Source organism: Cyprinus carpio, chromosome B5 (assembly GCF_018340385.1).
Source record: "Cyprinus carpio isolate SPL01 chromosome B5, ASM1834038v1, whole genome shotgun sequence".
Taxonomy (NCBI): domain Eukaryota; kingdom Metazoa; phylum Chordata; class Actinopteri; order Cypriniformes; family Cyprinidae; genus Cyprinus; species Cyprinus carpio.
The window spans coordinates 33,600,784-33,616,925 of NC_056601.1; the positions used below are offsets into that span (position 1 = coordinate 33,600,784).

The 16,142-nt window shown below is 33.1% G+C and overlaps 1 protein-coding gene across 1 annotated transcript in view; it reads right to left on the reverse strand.

The window, feature by feature from the left end:
* The window catches only part of LOC109085621 (serine/arginine repetitive matrix protein 3-like), a 69,564-nt gene that overhangs the window by 34,286 nt on the left and 19,136 nt on the right, over positions 1-16,142 (reverse strand). The window contains 1 exon segment of the mRNA XM_042723233.1: positions 8,164-8,419. Coding sequence (XP_042579167.1) covers positions 8,164-8,407 — 244 coding nt within the window. The 5' untranslated portion in view covers positions 8,408-8,419.

The window sequence follows — 16,142 nt, forward strand, 5'->3', positions numbered from 1 at the left end:
AGCTGAGTGAAAAAAAAAAAATCTATCAAATATAGGAAGTGAAATATGTGAGAAATGTCAGTTATTAGAATAAATCATTCTATAAATAACAAAAAGCATTGCAATAGTTCCATTACAAGTCAAACATTTTGAATAATTAAGTCTTTTGTTCAATGCAATAATTTGATAAAAACGGCAATATTGTGAAATTACTACAATTTCTAATACTTACTTACTACGCATTACGCCCTTGGCATGTAGGGTATCAACAAAAGTCTTCCACTCCTGTCTCTTTTGGGCCAGCCGCAATTTCTAATAATTGTTTTCTTATTAAATATATTTTAAAATGTAATTTATTTCGGTATACAAAGCTGAATTTTCAGCATCATTGCTCCAGTCTTCAGTGTCACTTGATCCTTCAGAATACAGGTTTCAGTTATGAGAACAGTTCTTTGCTGCATAATATTTTTGTGTAATGTTTTGATGTTCGAAAGAACAGCATTTACTGAAACAGAAATATTTTGTAACATTATAAATGTCTTTTACTGTCATTTTCTATCAAGTTAACGTGGCCTTGCTGAATAAAAGTATTAATTTATTTTCTTTTTTTTAATCCCAAACTTTTAAATGGTAATGTATCATGGTTTCCACAAAAGCACAACTGTTTTCAACATTGCTAATAATCAGAAATGTTTCCTAAGCAGCAAATCAGCATATTAGAAGGATTTCTGAAGATCATGTGACACTGAAGACTGGCTTAATGATGCTGAAAATTCAGCTTTGATCACAACAATAAATTAAATTTTAAAATATATTCAAATGGGAAAACAGTTCATTTAAATTGTAATAATTATTTCACAATTTTACTGTTTTATTGTATTTTTGATCAAATAAATGCAGCTTTGATGAACGTAAATGTAGTTTAAATAATGACTACTTTTCCCAATATTTGTGTGTGCTGTGCATTTTTGTGCTTCACCTTACCAACATGCTACCACTAAATTCAACGGCGAGTCAAATCTTGTGCATGCTCTATTTCAGTCAGCGTGCTCACTATGCAGGCAGCAGACAGCAGGGCAGATCACTAGGTTTAGGAACAGAGCAGGTTTTCACACAGAGGTCGAAGAATTAACACATGACGTGTGTGTCAAGGTGTGTTGATGTAAGTCATGTGAAAGAGCCTTAACACACCTTCTGTCTGGTTAAAGTAGACTGGTGTAACCAGGGGCAACCATTGTGCATTCGGTTCAGCTGGTAATGTATGGCATCACAATAGCAGGTTTTATCAGCCTCTGCCCAGAGCTGCTGCACACAGCGGCGCATGAGGAAGATGATGTGCGTGTTTGTGAAGAAGCCAAACTTTCCTGCTATAAAAGCTTATGCTGGAGGGGCTGGAGATAATGCTGCTTTATCAAATCCATTCCGACATATGCGCACACACACACACACACACACACATACACACAAGATAAAAATGAATTTCTGTGTTTTTTTTTTGTGCAATTTAAGCAGAGGACAGAGGGTAGAACACACAGAAGCACACACATTTTTCTGTTTTTCCTTTCTAATGTCTTTCTAATGAGCTCATGATCACTGATGATTTTAACATTTTTAGAATTCACTTCAAACTTTATTTTGTATATTTTCCTTTAGGAATTATATTGACTTAAAGACATTTCTGATGCGTTCATGTCCTCCTGGGAAGTTAGTGTTTATGAGTTCGGAAGTTGTCATTATGTGTTCAAATCCGATTGGAGTAAGACAGAGATGCACAATTTCTCTCAACATCTACACAATGATGAATAACGAAAAGACATTGGGTGTAATTTAGCTTTTTTTCTAATCAACTTATGAAGGTGCTGTAAATTGAATCATCATAATGTATATTCAGTTTTATTTGCACAATGATATGGTATTTTGTCCATGCAATTTAGTTTTATTTTAAATTTACAAAAAATAACAACAATTTCAACAAATATACCATTAATACAGATGCTGTATCCATTGCGTCTGACATGCTCCCAACTCTCAAATCAACTATAATTTTGAATATCTCATGTGTGACTAATTATTTTATTGGGTTTAAACATTCATACACTATCATTCAAAAGTTTATCATTGTTGAAAACAGAAACAGTTTTGAATGCAGTGCTTCATTTTGCAAGAGATGCGAGGCATTTTGCATTGTGTGTGTGCAATTCTTGGATTTGTGTGTAAAGTTTTGAAAAAAAGAGACAAAGTTTTGAAAATGTGTGTAAGCAGTTGACAAAAAAAACTGTAATAAAGTTTTTCTGAAAACAAATTGTATATATTTGAGTGTATAAGTGTGTAATTGAGATGACAACTGATGCCTCTCAGTGAATTAAATATGTAGCATACAGCTGTTCAGCATTGCACATTACTTGCTATTTCACTTTCTATTTATAAAAATAAGTAGAAGATGTGCTCTCATCCCAACATGACCTGCAGGGGGCTCAAGCCATGTTTGGAAAGAGCAACTGTAACACACACACACACACACACACACACACACACACACACACACACACACACACACACACACACACACACCACACATCACACAACACACACACACTCACACACTCACATCACTCCACTCACACTCTCACTCACACATTCTGGCCACAATGTATAAGGCCTTATTAAGCCAATTAGATAATAATGACAAGAGCAAAGTCACCAGCATTTAGCAGAAGACTCCTGGGACATTAATGCACCTTCTGTCTGTTTTGTTTAACTGTGAATCGATATCGCTGATTAACCTCGTTTAATAACACATACTCCCCTGTGCACCTAATGAAGCCGGCGGTTCAGTGCAGAGCATACAGAGATGGATTATAGAGGACGGCGCGACAAACCGGAAGTGCAGCTTATTGATCAATAATATCAAGACTGATGGTGCAGACTGCACTGACAAACTCGTTCAGATTTTATTTCAGTGAAAGAAACTGGTTTTATTGTGCATAATTTGGTGAACAAGATCAATTTAGGTGTTTAAAATTCTGGAAAGGTTCCCTCAAAGATATGAACAAGCGTTCTTTCAGTGAATATAGTAGAATATTTGTTAACAAGTAAAACTCTCACAATGATTGCAAAAAAACAAAATGTAACCTTAAAACAAAAATTGAAAATTTAACAAACAAAATTAAAAAAACCAAAAAAAATGTTCAAAAACATTTTTTTTCTTTTTTTTGTTTGTTAAATGCTGAAAATGTAATCAGTTGAATTAATAAATGAATCATTAAATGTGATTTGTGAACTGGTTCATTAAAAAATAACTGGCTAAAAAGATTTGAGACGGACATTGCTAGCTGAAGATGACATGGAGAATAAATGTTGAAATTAGGTGTTATTTTATTTTATTTTACTTATTTATTAGTTTATTATTTATTAAGAGAAAGACCTGGCGTTTAAAACATTCAAAAGAGTAATGCATCAAGAAACAGCATGTTTTCCTTAAAATTAAGTGGAGTAAAAGTCAGATATTATGCTTTGGAATGTAGTGAAGGACAAGTAAGTTTCATAAACACGAATTTGTTAATTATTTAGTTCTCATACAACTGCACACAACCAAACGCTGTGAAAAACCAATAAAAACTTAGCTATAAGTGTGTCTTGTATTTTTTAAAATTAACACAAATTTCCCGTCTCATACAATGGTGATATGATGTAATCAACATTTAATCAAAAACTATATATATATATATATTTTTTTTTTTTATAGACACACACACACACACAGACAGAATTTTGTAAATATACAAAAAAAATCTAAAAATGAAATCTATTAACAGCACACCTCTGTTTGATGAGACACATGAAGCACAAACGTTGCAGAACGCTTCAAACATTGAAGTTTAATATTGCATGTTTGTACAAATCATCTAATACTAATAATGATGATTCTTTTGCATAAATATGTGTGTGTGCTTCATCCATCTGCCTATTTAATCAAGCGAAAACAAGCTGGGCGGGTAAGAAACTGTGTGTGTGTGTTGGGGCAGGCTGTATAGAAGAGGTTACAGGGTTAAAGACTTTACGGGGGGAGTGTCGCATTGGTTTATATCCTCAGCATCAGAGAAGAGCCTCCAGTCGCCATTATAACCTTTAATTCCCCTGCTGCTCTCTGTGAAACACCCCTGCAATTATCCTGCATCTCGCTGATATCTGATGCATAGAGACAAGCCCTTCATTTAAAGGGACAGTCCACCTAGAAATCATTTATTCTTCCTCATGTCATTCCAAACCTATGACTGTCTTTCTTGTGTTGATGTAAATATCATATACTGCTACAGCAACTGGTCTGAGAGAATTTAACAATTTAAAACTGACATTTAAATGCATTTGAAAACTATATCTAAAAGTAAAAACTTACAAAATACAAACTACGCAATTGTTTAAAATCTAAAATGTTTTTTTTTTTCTATATACCCCTAACATGCTTGGTTATATATATTCTTGTTTATACAATATTCTTGGTTCTACAAGCTCTCAAATCTCATTCCGCTTATTCAAATTTGATCACGAGATGCACATTAAGTCAAACTTGAAGCGATGCAACTTCATGAGTCACGTTTAAATACGCATAAATGAATAATGATATTTGCAAGAGCAAGTTTTTCAGCAAATAATACTGCTAATACAAAACTATCATATGATTTGTTATACAGCGCGAGAAACATGCTGGCTACGGTTATGCTGCTTTTTAGTTCTTGCATGTAAAACAGCTTGAAGGATTCTTCAAAATCTCATTTGCGTTGCAGGAATGAAGTCATGTGGGTTTGAATTGACATGAGGGTGAGTAAATGATGACAGAATGTTATTTTTGGCTGCAGTGTCCATTTAAAAAGCCTCAAGGATGACATGTGGATGTCTCTTGTACAAACAGAGCGGCCGCTGAAGCATGTTTAACACAAGAAAACCAGATCTTCAGCAAACGCTACACGGAGCTCGTCTGAGCTGCACGCCGTCTGCCGCTACTCACACCAAGACAAACATATGGAGAGCCAACATCTCCTAAAGCAGAGCACAATTAGTCATCATGCAGTGTGTGTGTGTGTGTGTGTGTGTGTGTGTGCGCGTGCTGCCAGATGGCTGATCCACCACCCTCCTCCATCTCCAACATCCTGCTCCACAACATCGTCATCTATCTAATAATTATTACTCAGAGCTCCTAACAAGCAAAAATCCATTTCCACTAATAAGAGGATGCAGCAAATGAAAATAAAGATGAGATGGTCTTCATACTGTACATGTGACTTTATACAGACAGACGTTTGGGAGACATGTTCGAAAAACAGTCATTATTTACATAATTCACTGGTTGGCACTATTGGATGCAGAAATTACTAAATTCACCTTTTAAAGGGGCAAATTCACTAGGTTACTGAAGCAAGCATTGATTCTATCTATTATTCTATTCTATTTATTCTGTTTCACTGTTTCACCCAAAAATAAAAATTCTGTCATCATTTACTTTCACTTCTGTCATTCCATGTTGTTATTTGTCAACGAAAACAAAAACTTCTTAAACTGATTTTTCTTTATTGAAAAATAATGCTTAAAATTAAATGGAATATTAAAATGGTTGCAAACTGAAATTATAAAAAGTCAATAATAAAACAAAAAATAACATTAATGAAGTACAAAATGGCTAACACTAAAAAAATCTGAAATAAAATTAAAGAGATAAACAGAAATATAAACATAATAAAAGCACATCAACAAACTGCGTTAAAACTAAAACTAAAATTAAAATGAAAAACTGGAACAAAGAGCAAATTAAAAGAGCTATGTCTTATTAAAGCTAATTCAACCAATATTAATATTAACACTATTTAATAGAATATAAATAAAACTAAAATAACTCTGGACCTCAATTGACTTTCTTTTTTTTGGTACAAATGTTATTGTTGTTTGTTTATGCATATCTTGTAGTATATATTACATTTATTTGTATATATATATTATATATATAAAATACCTTAAATGTATATAATCAATATTCAATAAACACAATCATGCCAATAAAATACTTTAAATGTATTTTTATTTTGAAAGGTTCATTTTTGGGTGATCTGTCCCTTATCATTATTAATAAAAAATAAAGACACACATTTTATTCAAACTTATTTTCTCTTCGTCAAGATTGGGTGTCGTTTCTTTCACTAGAAACTAATGTTTATAGTCTCTCTCTGGCAGCTGTGCAGTGATACACACTGGATCACTGGATTGACCAATCAGATGACAGGACTCAAACTATCAGTCTACACGTGGAATGCAAAACTAAGCTGATGATAAACCAAACATGCTTTCCTCTGTTTTTCTGATGTGTGTTGATGAATGGAAGCCAGAAATTCAGGCCCACTCAGCATCTCGTTCACTAAGCATTTAAGCACGTTAGCAAGATTTCTAATCCTAACCGAAGCAAATCTTTCATCAGCTTGTGAGCGCTGAGCCGGTTCCCCCGCGGCGGTGTTTGTGTGCTTTATCACCATCATTCATTCTGCCTCAAGGTCACACAGCTGATGTTTAATTAGAGATACTCAGAGCTGCTTCAGAAGGCCGTCAGACGCGGGCCGAGCGCAGACGTCTGCAGGATTAGAGCAGATGCCAGTCAGGCCACGTCACAAATACAGCAGCATTACAGGCCTTTTGCTTTACTGCTTCCTGCAGCGCTGTGGAGCGCTCAGAACTGGGCTGAGGATGACTTTTAAAAAAGGAGAATAAAAATAAAATAAAAAAAAACCACTCAAAAAATTCAAAGGTTTGGGGTCAGTAAGATTTTATAATGTTATTCAAAGAAGTATCTTATGCTCACAAAGTTAAAGTGCAAAAAAAATAAATAAATAAAAATAAAATAAAATAAAATAAAATAACAAAGTATATTGCAAAACATTCAAAAATATATGCAAATTCTTATCTCATTATAATGAAGAGAGACTGACTGCATTACATAATTTGCAACTTCAAGTTTTTCATCTAATATTTATATAGATGAAAATAGTATTATATACATATATTATTATTTATATATTATTTTAAACAGCTGACTTGAAAAAGAAAACTGACCACAGAAGAGGACTCCATGGTAATATTGAGAATGCAACTGTGAATTATGAATTGTGCTCTGACATTTCAGAATGCAACAATCCATAAAATCAAGTATTTCTGTTCTGGGATTTGCTTGTATTTAGACCTCAGTGCATGAAGAAATACCAGTGTTGCATATCTGCTTCAGAAATAATGCAAGAACTACTTTAAATAAAACAACAGCACAGGCAACAATGCACTGTGATTTCATATTCTCCTTCATGTCTTTGCTGTCCATGTGACGTCTCATGCGTGAAAAAACAAAAAAATCATGTTTCCTTTGTAGAGTGAAAATATTGTAGTCATATTGAAGTAAAATTTATTTTTAAAGATTATTGGAGTGTTTAATAAGAAAATACTATTTCAGTCTTTCTACTTCAAAATTCCATGCTTTATTCAATGTTACTTACCATTTCTTTGTAATTATTCGTGAAATTTACTAGCAATTTCTTAGAGAACTGTTTTAAAGAAAATTGATTTTCCAGTGCAGTGAAGAAGGTGAATGGAATCAATGTAAAAGCCAATTATATATATATATATATTTTAACATTTTGATTATAAGCACAAAATATAATTTATTTGAAGCATACTGCAAGATATTTATTTATATGCAAATTCAGACGATGTTTAGAATGTAGAGGGACTGACTTTATTACAGAATTTGCAACTTAACGTATTATTTCAACTATAGTCCGAGACAAAATTTTTGAATTACGTTTAAATTTGACTTCAAACTGTTTATTATTCCTGTAAGCACAAAAATAATGTAGAATGTAGAATATAAAGAGACTTATAGTATTGTCACAATATTAAGTACGTTTTTAAGTGCATAATCAGCTTTATTTCAATGAATGATTTCAGTTTTAGATTTACCTTACAATACCAGCACTGGTGAGTCACTTATTGTATGAGACATTTATGATGCTGCTTTAGATATAGTAGACAAAAAGTAGATAATAGACAACAAGGCCACTTACTAGGTTTTGGAACCGTGCTAAACACACACACACACACACACACACACACACACACACACACACACACACACACACATATGGTCCTATCAGTGACTCACTCACCCCTCTTCCTCCATCATCTCCTGAAGCTCCATGCATTTCAGCTCCACCCTCCTCTTCCTCTCATGGTCCAGAATCTCACGGTGAGCCTTCTTCACCAGGACAGGCTCAGGCGGGACTCCCTCTTCCTCCTCCGGCTGCTCGTCAGCTTTGGGATGTGTGGCTGCGGGGGTCTCAGTCTGCAGTGGGACCCCGTTAGCAGCGTCCTCAGGGGAGGGAACCCTCGCCCCATCGTACATGGCCACGGCGCTCTGACAGACACAAACACAGAGACATGAGATCCCAGATTAACAACGATTCCAGAGGGATTCAGGAAGTACATCACAGACCAGAGTTGTTTTAGAATTACGACTGAAACTAAAATGTTCATTAGTCCCAATAAAATATATATTAACTGGAGTAAACAATTAAAAAAAAAACATTTATTTTAGCTAGTTTCCCAGCAATTTCAGAGACATTTTCTAAAAATACTAATATAAATAACAAAGTCACCGAACATTTTTATTAAAAATATTTAATTAATTAAATTTTAAGTGAAAAATAAAAATTCAAAAAATACATAAAAATAAAAACATTTAATGAATAAAAACTACATAGTATTTAGATAGGAAAAATAATAATGATAATGGAAAATATAAAAATTAAAACCAATTAAAAATATTTCTAAAAAACGTTTTAGTCTTTTTAATCTTTTTAGTATTCATATCTTTAAGAAATTAAGACTTTTACTCATCCAAGGACACATTAAATTGACCAAAAGTGTCAGTAAAATAATTATATTAAAAATATTAAAATAAAAAAATGGCTTTTCTTTTGAACTTTCCATTCATTAAAGAATCCTGAAAAATAAAATGTATCATGGTTTCCAGAAAAATATTGGGCAGCACAACTGTTTTCAGCATTGATGAAAACTGTTTTTGCCCTCATAATAACAACACAAGCAGCAATAAAGACATGCAAGCTTTCTATATCTTCTGTACAGGACACAGACTGCAATTGCATTCATATAGAAATCAGGAGCAAATGTCTCTTTTCTGTGTAAGCTGAGCTTTTATAGTTTGCAATACAAATATAAGCTGTATTTCATGTTACAGGAACCATGAACTCACAGGAATCTCGATGCTGAACATGTACAACATGTGCACTGAATAGCACAGTCCACTGTCACATCAACATCCGGCCAGTAATTCCCATCCACAAAGAAGATATTCTCACCTAAATGAATTGGTATAATAAATGGCAGTATTTTTTGCTGAATGGATTAAATCATATTGGCTGCTGGCAATATACCACAAAAATGAGAAAGGGAGAGAAGTGTCTGGATGAGATCCCAGAACCTGCGACTGACTGTCTCGTATTTCAAAATAGAGTCAACACATTCACTTCATCACTGTCACAGCAAACTATCTTTCCCTGCTGCAGGCTCACATTTGCATAAACGTTTTGGTGTTTATTTGGATGTCAAATGCATGTCTGAAATATTTGCTTTATGTAGCAATATACATCAAAATTAGCCTATTTTGAAAACTATATATGTTTTTCGTGGTTTATTCCATTAATTACAGTGTATATATATATATTTTTTTATTAAAGGGCATGTTTGTATTCAACATCCACAAACCAATATTTGCAATGTAACATTTTAGAATGTTAGCAAACATTTATTGTGATAATTAATTAACAACTTTTGATTATATCTTCAATTAATTACAGCAGATAGAACAGCCTTTTTATATTATATATATATATATATATTATTTTTTATTATTTTTATAATTAAAAACGTTATTAAAACCCAATATTCTTCAAAAACTGTGTGCAATATTCATAACAATATTATGTTTTAAAAATGACATTTACACTAATAATCAATTAATCTTCTGATCATTTCTTCGATTGCATTTTATTAAAACGTATTTTATTCCACAGCCTACTTCAATTGACATTTATAATTATATTAATTGATAATTCTTTATATCATCTTCAAATGCATGAATGTGGGTTATGATATAAATTACATGAAAAAAAAAAAAAAAGATTTAAAATATAAATGTGAATTAACTGGACAAATTACCTGTGGAGATTTGGCCTAAACAATCTTTTTTTTATTAAAAAATATGCACATAATTGTTTAGATTCAGTAGAAGAGACAACAGGAGTGCATAGAAAGTAGAGAGTGAAATATTCTCTTTTCTCTTCTTGTTTTTTAATCACACAGTCAGAGCTGGGTGGCTAAAAGACTTCGATTACAGATGCTTGTTTTCCAGCATGGACTGATGACAGAGGATGACGTTCTTCATGTTGTTTAGCACGTTGTGGATTGTGGGTAAAGTCACAGAGCAGCGTAGAGCTGAACAGGTGGCGGAACAGCAGGAGGAATCATCACTGAATTCATTACACGCTAAATCTTTGCCTCAGATATCTGCGACTTGAATGCTTATTCTCCCCATAAGTCTCTGAATGATTTCCCTTTATATTCATTGTGTCTTCTGACATGTGACCATTGATGGCTATAAAAGCAATTTCACAGCAGCATACTGTACTGATTTATTCACTTCTCACATACTAAATGATATTTAAGTGCCCATCTCTATTAAAGTGAGTACAAACGAGCTGTGAATTACAGAGAAAATGCTACACATAACCTGACCTTCATCATTAAAATAAGTCATTTCTTTGATAAAGTAGACCTAAAATGTTCATACTACCTAACAGATATCACTGAGGTGGGTTTTATGTAATACTGCATATACTACCATTAAAATGTTTGTAAGATTTTTTTTTTTTTTTAATTAAAACAAGTAAACATCATACATCAAGGATGCATTGAAGACCTAATGTTATGAAAGATTTCTTTTTAAAATAAATGCTGTTCTTCTGAACTTTCTATTCATCAAAGAATCCTAAAAAAATAAATGTGTCACAGTTTCCGAAATAATCAGAAATGTTTCTTGTTTATCAGATAATGATTTCTGAAGGATCATGTGACTCTGAAGACTGGAGTAATGATGCTGAAAATTCAGCTTTGATCACAGGAATAAATTACATTTTACAATATATTCAAATAGACAAAAGTTATTTTAAATAGTAATAATATTTGACAATATTACTGTTTTTCCTGTATTTTTGATAAAATAAATGCAGCCTTGGTGAGCAGAAGAGACTCCTTTTAGACCCTTTTAAATAGTGCTACACTATATGCATATGTATCTGCATATACATATAAATCTTAATTTTAGGATTATTAGAGGAAAAACGTAGCACAGATGTCTTCCTGAATAAGCAATGTACTGTTAACTCCCTCTCTCTCCAGAGTATATTTAAAAACTGCTGGATATGGTCTTGTTTTGTTCCCACAGTCTCTACTTCATTGTAATTTGTGCTGACACCTTTTACTCAGCTCAACAAAACAAAAAATACTGCTTACTTTTGACTCAAAACTGGGCAATTAAGCTCTTTAATGCAGCGACTGTCAAAACTTTAAACAGCACATGCTACTTCACGAGGATCAGCATTTTCCTGTGATACATGGAGACTTGCAGTGCAAATGAACAACTCAAGAATGACTGAACAAGAGACTGATATCAGTCAGAGTTATAAGCTGAACACGAAGGCACTCTGCACTGGCATTTTCAACATTATTAACAAGATTTTCTAAAGGAAAATACAAAAGTCGCCACTATGATGCTAAGGTGTTTTAGATGTTTTTGAAAGAAGTCTCTTCTGCTCACCAAGTCACTTTCTAAACCCAGCGGCTGTTGATAAACTCACCGAGAGCACTAGTGACCTTTAGTCAATGTTATTATGCTTATTCTGAGAAATTACCACCCCCCCAAAAGATAATTTAAAGTCATTATTAGATGAGAAAACATAAGTCAAAGTCAACTTAATGATCATTTATGACTATAAATCAATACAATGATGATTAATGGCCTTAAAAAGAAAAGGCTGTTCAACACAACCAGATTCCTCTGCTTCTCTGAATGCAAAATGCATGATTTCTGCCGCATGAAATCCCTCGCTCCAGCTCTCATCAATGCAATCTTTCTTCAAGGCCTCTTAAAGAGCTCTGAAGGTCTTTCTAACCTCAATCTGCACTTTCACTCACTGCACTAATTTTGCCTTACCAACCAGCAGCTGGGATACTAACTAGTGACAACGAGTGCACGCCGTCCAGCCCAGTGTGGATAAAACGGCTGAAAGTGGTGCATTTATTTCGGTGAGCCTGAAGAGAGTGAGTTAGAACAGCATCACTGCAGAGACGTTCACAGCGCTCGAGACTGGCCTGGAATAAATCTGCAAAATGCAGAAACAGCAAAGAGACAGAAGGCTGCTAATGTGTGCATATGTTTTTAAAACACAATCTGTGCACATTCACTCCCTTTAAAAGAGTTCAACTCTTCCTTCCACCAGTAGCAATGCTGTTAATAATAGCATACAGGTTTAAACCAAAATTCAAGGGATAGTTCACAGAAAAATGAAAATTCTTTTTTTTTTTTTGTGGTTTTCTTCTTAGTTACGCGAATGTCAGAGGAACATCCCATTCTGTCATTTTGAAAACATTACAAGAACACTACATTCGAATGTTTCCTCAGTGTTCAAATAACTTGTTTCTAGTTTTTGAGAATGTTAGAGGAACATTCCGTTTCATCATTTTGAAACCGTTCTAAAAACATCATTTCTGAATGTTTTTGAAACGTTCAAAATGTCCAGTTTTTCAACTTATTAAGAATGTTTCTTCTCGGTTCTGTGAAAGTTAAAGGAACATACCCATCTATCCTTTTGAAATCATTAGGAGCATGCTACATTTAAATGTTCTCTCAACATTTTTATATATTAAGAATGTTTCCTGTCAGCATTATGATAACATATATCAAATATTAACAATGTCATAAGAACAACATTTATTGAAAACAGAAATCTTTTGCAACATAAAAAATGTCTTTACCCTCGCTTTTGACCAATTTAATGCATCCTTGCTGAATAAAAGTAAAACATCCAAACTTTCGAACAGTATCACTATAAAATAAAATATTGAATAAGTAATCAAGAATATATTTCTTATTACCTTTTAAATTAAAACAGTAAAAGCATATATGAAACCTATTACAAACTGGAACATTTTCATATATTAATATACCCCATACAACATGTTTATATATGTGTAATACATTTTTGGACAAATATGTCATGTACCTGTCAACACATGTTATTATACAAGTAAATATAAAAGATTTAAAATATATATATTGCAAAAACATACATAAACATTTGTATAGGCTATATGTTGTTTTAATAAAGATGCATAAATATATAAAGTATATATGTTATATATATAAATATATATTGGCATGTAGCACTATATGGTTGATGCATGTTATATCATATAAAAACAATTTTACATATTCTAGAAACTATCTACCCAGAGACAGTATGTATGTGAACGTATAATGTTGTCATAAAACTGGTCTTAAATAAGTTATATTATAGGAAGCATAATGTTTGTGTCAGGAGCGTTCCCTATGCCTCAGAATGCTGTCTCAGTAGGCAGCTCACTAGGTTTTGTCTGTAATTAAATAATGAAGATAAAAAGTGCCCAGGAGAGCATCAAATCCCCATTCAATACGCTTCAGATGAATATCCTCAGGACATACTGTATATATAACTACAAGGGACCCTCAATACTTCCAGTTAACTGCAGCATCTCTCTTCACAGACTGCGTTCGCTGTCAATAGTTTCATCTCAGACACCAGACTTCTGCCATATACTCTGAAGAGCGTGAGAAGCTCAGTCGGGCGAAACCGAATCGGTTTGATTTCAGAGCCGTGGCCTTTAAAGACGGGTCGATCTCACAGAATGAAGCGAATGAAAGACCCCGAGATTGAGCGCCTTGAACAGAGGGCAGCTGTCCTCCTCCAAATGATTTTAAGCTTTATTTTTCTCATTTTCTTCTATAGGGCTCTCTTTAGCTTTGCGGAAACAAAATGAGCAAAGACACAAAACTGGTTCTAGATGTTTTCTATTCACAGAAAACCTGAAATAACCTTCTGAGCCATTATCTGAGAATGGAAGAAAGTTGCTCTTGAAGCAGAATAATCCTCCATCCCATTCTCCACAGCTGATGGAGTTACGGAGGAAGAAACTGTTCACTTTTTCCCCTCAGGGCTGTTTTTCCTACGGCTCAGGGGAGACAAAAATTGAGCATTTAAAAGTAGGTCTAACGCTCTACAAAACGAATCATAAAGTTCAGAAGAAATGTGCTTCTATATGGTTTTTGCAGAGCACAAAGATGATTTTATATCTGTGAAGTCAGAGATTCAAACCTTGTGAGCAAACTTAATCAGGTCAGTGTTCATTCACATGAATATAATAAAGTTAATAATGAAATCTGAACATTTCACTCTTACAGCTGTGCACCACAGCAACTAAAGACAAAACGAGAAGAAAAACTATTTCCCCACATTCAATATGTCTCTAATATCATAATAATAATAACAATCATTTAATATCACTATAATAAGACTATTAATAATAACTGTTATTATTATAAAAAATAATTAAAGACATATAACACTATTAAAGTAAAAAAACACAAAGAAAAAACCTAAAATTAATTAAGTATTTGATAATATTATAATAAAAAATATGACATAATTAAGTGTTATAATAATAATAACAATAAATATAATTTTATTATTTCAATTATAAAGAATTAAACAAATAAATACATTATTATACATTATTATTGAAATGTAATACAAACAAGCATTATTTATTATGTAATTTAATTATTATTATTATTATTATTTTTATTTTGACTATAAAATTAAATAATTATTGCAATAATACTAAGTAAAATATAAATAAATCAAGTATTTAATAATAACAATAATAACAGTTATTATAAGTAAGATTATAATACTAAAATTTATGGATGTGATTTAATTTCTTTTCCAAAAAATTAACAACATCAACCACTCAACAAGTAAAAAATCAAAAAAATCTTAAAAAATAAAAAAAAACCATCACTCATGAATAAATACACACACATATATATTTATTATTCATTCATCATTTGCTGCATTACTCACAATCACTAGAAAATATGCAAACATGCTTGTGAAATCAGACAGCACAGCATTAACTGCAGCAGGCGAACGCCGCTGACGTTTGTAGAATCGGATTCTAATGCACCACATTTACAAGGAAAGGAGACGTGTTTGCTGAACTAATAACACTGACCTGGTTTGTTGCTGAAGTTGTGCTACTGTTTCATGAACTTCAGTTTAACCCTAACAAATTTTCAAGCTCAAACTGTGAGAAACCTTACTAAAAAGAGCATCACATACTGCCTTCGGTCCATGCGGAAACAGATTATTCTGCTAAAAGTCACACACACACACATACTGCAGGCAGGGCAAGTTAAAGGGTGTCCTTTTGACTTTCTAGTGTGTAAATTTGCCCTGTGTGTATTTTTTAGAGAGTCTGAGCCCTGCAAAAACAAACATTCATCATATCGGCTTCACTGGGCACAGAGCATTGACACAGTACATCAATTCTCTCTACTGAAACACACACACACACACACACACACACACACACACACACACACATACACACACACACACACAATGTGTGAATATATCAGCGGTTTTGCTGGTCGAAATCCTTAGTAGAGTCTGCTAGCCTAGATGAAGTAAACAAAAATGAACAGAAAATGAACACTGTGTTTACAGCAGTGAATTAAAACAATGCCTGATAGACCCAAAGACTATAATAAATGCATTGGCCACAAACAAACACTGTAAGGAATGCATCACTTTTCACGTTATACAGCACAAAGCAGCATGCAACATGCATAAAATCGCTGCAAAAACATAAAGTGACCATTTATCAACACCAAATACTTTGCAGGTATGATATTCAAGGTAATATGAGTTGAAGGAGATGATAATCAATAAGAAAACTGCTTT